Raw genomic sequence first — 5,000 nt, 5'->3', positions numbered from 1 at the left:
CTGTGTGTCTGCCTGTCTGTCTGTCTGTCTGTCTGTCTGTCTGTCTGTGTGTCTGTGTGTCTGTCTGTGTGTCTGTGAGACCTACCTGTATAGGCTGTCCTGGGGCCAGATTGAAGGTCCCATACTCTCTGAAGATAGCTAGTGGACTGGCCAGCACCGCACTCAGCACCCATGTGGCGGCAATCACCCCGAAACACACATCCTTTCTCATCCTGGTTTCCAGATGGTACACTATACACCTGTCAATCAATCAGCCAGCCAATCAATCACCCCGAAACACACATCCTTTCTCATCCTGGTCTCCAGATGGTACACTATACACCTTTCAATAAATCATCCAGCCAATCAATCACCCCGAAACACACATCCTTTCTCATCCTGGTCTCCAGGTGGTACACTATACACCTTTCAATAAATCATCCAGCCAATCAATCACCCCGAAACACACATCCTTTCTCATCCTGGTCTCCAGGTGGTACACTATACACCTGTCAATCAATCAGCCAGCCAATCAATCACCCCGAAACACACATCCTTTCTCATCCTGGTCTCCAGGTGGTACACTATACACCTGTCAATCAATGAGCCAGCCAATCAGTGTGCCAGTCAATCAATCAATCAGTCAGCCAGTCAATCAGTCAATCAGTCAGCCAGTCAATTAATCAATTAGTCAGCCAGCCAGTAAGTCAGTCAGCCTGTCAATCAGTCAGCTAGTCAATCAATCAGCCAGTCAATCTATCAGCTAGTCAATCAATCAATCAGCCAGCCAGCCAAACAATCAGTCAACAATGAATCAGTCAATGAATCAGTCAGTCATTTAAAAAACATCAATCGATCAAACAGTCAGTCAGCAGTTAAACTTGATGAAGTCTCACCTGTGTCTATCGAGGGCTATGACGTTGAGCGTCACCGTGGATACGTGGACAGCCAATCCCTGTGCATAGGGAAGCAGGAAACAAAGTACCTGGCCAAACTTCCACTCCCCGAGCAGAGTATAGACCAACGTGAAGGGGAGACATAATGTATTCACCAGGAGGTCAGCTAGAGAGAGAGATGAGGGGGGAAACAGAGAGAGAGAGACAGACAGAGAGAGACAGAGAGAGAGAGAGAGAGAGAGAGAGAGAGAGAGAGAGAGAGAGAGAGACATGTGGGGAGGAAAGAGAGAGGGAGAAAGAGAAGGAGAGAGAGACAGAGAGAGACAGAGACAGAGAGAGACAGAGAGAGAGAGAGAGAGAGAGAGAAAGAGAGAGACAGAGACAGAGAGAGACAGAGAGAGAGAGAGAGAGAGAGAGAAAGAGAGAGAGAGAGAGAGAGAATCAGTCTTAGAGCCCATTGCCCTTTGTTGTGAGGTCTGGGGTCCGCTCACCAACCAAGATTTCACAAAATGGGACAAACACCAAATTGAGACTCTGCATGCAGAATTCTGCAAAAAATATCCTCAGTGTACAACGTAGAACACCAAATAATGCAGAGCAGAATTGGGCCGATACCCACTAATTATCAAAATCCAGAAAAGAGCCGTTAAATTCTACAACCACCTAAAAGGAAGCGATTCCCAAACCTTCCATAACAAAGCCATCACCTACAGAGAGATGAACCTGGAGAAGAGTCCCCTAAGCAAGCTGGTCCTGGGGCTCTGTTCACAAGCACAAACACACCCTACAGAGCCCCAGGACAACAGCACAATTAGACCCAACCAAATCATGAGAAAACAAAAAGATAATTACTTAACATATTGGAAAGAATGAACAAAAAAACAGAGCAAACTAGAATGCTGTTTGGCCCTAAACAGAGAGTACACAGCGGCAGAATACCTGACCACTGTGACTGATCCAAACTTAAGGAAAGCTTTGACTATGTACAGACTCAGTGAGCATAGCCTTGCTATTGAGAAAGGCCGCCGTAGGCAGACCTGGCTCTCAAGAGAAGACAGGCTATGTGCACACTGCCCACAAAATGAGGTGGAAACTGAGCTGCACTTCCTAACCTCCTGCCCAATGTATGACCATATTAGAGAGACATATTTCCCTCAGATTACACAGACCCACAAAGAATTAGAAAATAAACCCAATTTTGATAAACTCCCATATCTACTGGGTGAAATTCCACAGTGTGCCATCACAGCAGCAAGATTTATGACCTGTTGCCACAAGAAAAGGGCAACCAGTGAAGAACAAACACCATTGTAAATACAACCCATATTTATGTTGATTTATTTTCCCTTTTGTACTTTAACTATTTACACATCATTACAACACTGTATATACACATAATATGTGTAATGGTTATTTTAAATTTTAAAAATGTAATTTAACTTTTGTTTATTATCTATTTCACTTGCTTTAGTAATGTAAACATATGTATCCCATGCCAATTAAAGCCCCTTGAATTGAAATTGAGAGAGAGACAAAGGCATATCTAACATCTTTAAGTAACAATGATAGAGACACAGGGGTTTCCTCAGCACATCAGACATAAACAAGACATGAAAAGTCCTCTGAGTTAAGAGTCCAGGCTTTGGGTGAGGTCTGACCACGCCAACCAATGGTCACAAGCAACGGTTGGTCATCGCCATTCTATCCAATCACAGAACATGAGTCTGAGATGGAACCAAGGCACATCACATTTGGGGGGGGGGGGGGGGGGGGGGGATAATCCAACCAGGATCCCCTGAACTATTCTTTGTTATTGGTACTGAACATGTGTAACCTTGGCAACAGTCTTCACTATGGGGGAACAGTGGGTGAACTGCCTTGTTCAGGTGCATAATGATGGCCCACCGGGGAACAGTGGGTTAACTGCCTTATTCAGGGGAACAGTGGGTTAACTGCCTTGTTCAGGGGAACAGTGGGTTAACTGCCTTGTTCAGGGGAACAGTGGGTTAACTGCCTTGTTCAGGGGAACAGTGGGTTAACTGCCTTGTTCAGGGGAACAGTGGGTTAACTGCCTTGTTCAGGGAAACAGTGGGTTACCTGCCTTGTTCAGGTGCAGAATGACGGCCTACCGGGGAACAGTGGGTTAACTGCCTTGTTCAGGTGCAGAATGACGGCCTACAGGGGAACAGTGGGTTAACTGCCTTGTTCAGGGGAACAGTGGGTTAACTGCCTTGTTCAGGTGCATAATGACGGCCTACCGGGGAACAGTGGGTTAACAGCCTTGTTCAGGGGAACAGTGGGTTAACTGCCTTGTTCAGGGGAACAGTGGGTTAACAGCCTTGTTCAGGGGAACAGTGGGTTAACTGCCTTGTTCAGGGGAACAGTGGGTTAACTGCCTTGTTCAGGGGAACAGTGGGTTAACTGCCTTGTTCAGGGGAACAGTGGGTTAACTGCCTTGTTCAGGGGAACAGTGGGTGAACTGCCTTGTTCAGGGGAACAGTGGGTTAACTGCCTTGTTCAGGGGAACAGTAGGTTAACTGCCTTGTTCAGGGAAACAGTGGGTTAACTGCCTTGTTTAGAGGAACAGTGGGTTAACTGCCTTGTTCAGGTGCATAATGACGGCCTACCGGGGAACAGTGGGTTAACTGCCTTGTTCAGGGGAACAGTGGGTTAACTGCCTTGTTCAGGGGAACAGTGGGTTAACTGCCTTGTTCAGGGGAACAGTGGGTGAACTGCCTTGTTCAGGGGAACAGTGGGTTAACTGCCTTGTTCAGGGGAACAGTGGGTTAACTGCCTTGTTCAGGGGAACAGTGGGTTAACTGCCTTGTTCAGGGGAACAGTGGGTTAACAGCCTTGTTCAGGGGAACAGTAAGTTAACTGCCTTGTTCAGGGGAACAGTGGGTTAACTGCCTTGTTCAGGGGAACAGTGGGTTAACAGCCTTGTTCAGGGGAACAGTGGGTTAACTGCCTTGTTGAGGGGAACAGTGGGTTAACAGCCTTGTTCAGGGGAACAGTGGGGTAACTGCCTTGGTCAGGGGAACAGTGGGTTAACAGCCTTGTTCAGGGGAACAGTGGGTTAACTGCCTTGTTCAGGGGAACAGTGAGTTAACTGCCTTGTTCAGGGGAACAGTGGGTTAACAGCCTTGTTCAGGGGAACAGTGGATTAACTGCCTTGTTCAGGGGAACAGTGGGGTAACTGCCTTGTTCAGGGGAACAGTGGGTTAACTGCCTTGTTCAGGGGAGCAGTGGGTTAACTGCCTTGTTCAGGGGAACAGTGGGTTAACTGCCTTGTTCAGGGGAACAGTGGGTTAACTGCCTTGTTCAGGGGGAACAGTGGGTTAACTGCCTTGTTCAGGGGAACAGTGGGTTAACTGCCTTGTTCAGGGGAACAGTGGGTTAACTGCCTTGTTCAGGGGAACAGTGGGTTAACTGCCTTGTTCAGGGGAACAGTGGGTTAACTGCCTTGTTCAGGGGAACAGTGGGTGAACTGCCTTGTTCAGGGGAACAGTGGGTTAACTGCCTTGTTCAGGGGAACAGTGGGTTAACTGCCTTGTTCAGGGGAACAGTGGGTTAACTGCCTTGTTCAGGGGAACAGTAGGTTAACTGCCTTGTTCAGGGAAACAGTGGGTTAACTGCCTTGTTTAGAGGAACAGTGGGTTAACTGCCTTGTTCAGGGAAACAGTGGGTTAACAGCCTTGTTCAGGGGAACAGTGGGTTAACAGCCTTGTTCAGGGGAACAGTGGGGTAACTGCCTTGTTCAGGGGAACAGTGGGTTAACTGCCTTGTTCAGGGGAACAGTGGGTTAACTGCCTTGTTCAGGGGAACAGTCAGTTAACTGCCTTGTTCAGGGGAACAGTGGGTTAACTGCCTTGTTCAGGGGAACAGTGGGTTAACTGCCTTGTTCAGGGGAACAGTGGGTTAACTGCCTTGTTCAGGGGAACAGTGGGTTAACTGCCTTGTTCAGGGGAACAGTGGGTTTAACTGCCTTGTCCAGGGGAACAGTGGGTTTACTTGCCAGCTCTGGGATTTGATCCAGCAACCTTTCGGTTACTGACCCAACGCTCTGATCACTAGGCTACCTTCAGCCCCTGTTTTGGTTTTAAACATGTCCAACCTTGTTAGAGT

At 47.8% G+C, this 5,000-nt stretch overlaps 1 protein-coding gene across 1 annotated transcript in view; it reads right to left on the bottom strand.

The window, feature by feature from the left end:
• Nucleotides 1-5,000, bottom strand: part of LOC118942796 (neuropeptide Y receptor type 2-like) — a gene marked incomplete at its 3' end in the record, with an annotated part of 7,857 nt that overhangs the window by 693 nt on the left and 2,164 nt on the right. Inside the window, exons 2-3 of the mRNA XM_036956499.1 lie at nt 876-1,041; nt 86-239 (exon numbers count right to left, since the gene is read on the bottom strand). Coding sequence (XP_036812394.1) covers nt 86-239; nt 876-1,041 — 320 coding nt within the window. The remainder of the gene's footprint in view (nt 1-85; nt 240-875; nt 1,042-5,000) is intronic.

Source organism: Oncorhynchus mykiss, chromosome 21, assembly GCF_013265735.2.
Source record: "Oncorhynchus mykiss isolate Arlee chromosome 21, USDA_OmykA_1.1, whole genome shotgun sequence".
Lineage (NCBI taxonomy): Eukaryota > Metazoa > Chordata > Actinopteri > Salmoniformes > Salmonidae > Oncorhynchus > Oncorhynchus mykiss.
This window is presented reverse-complemented; position numbering and strand designations above follow the sequence as displayed.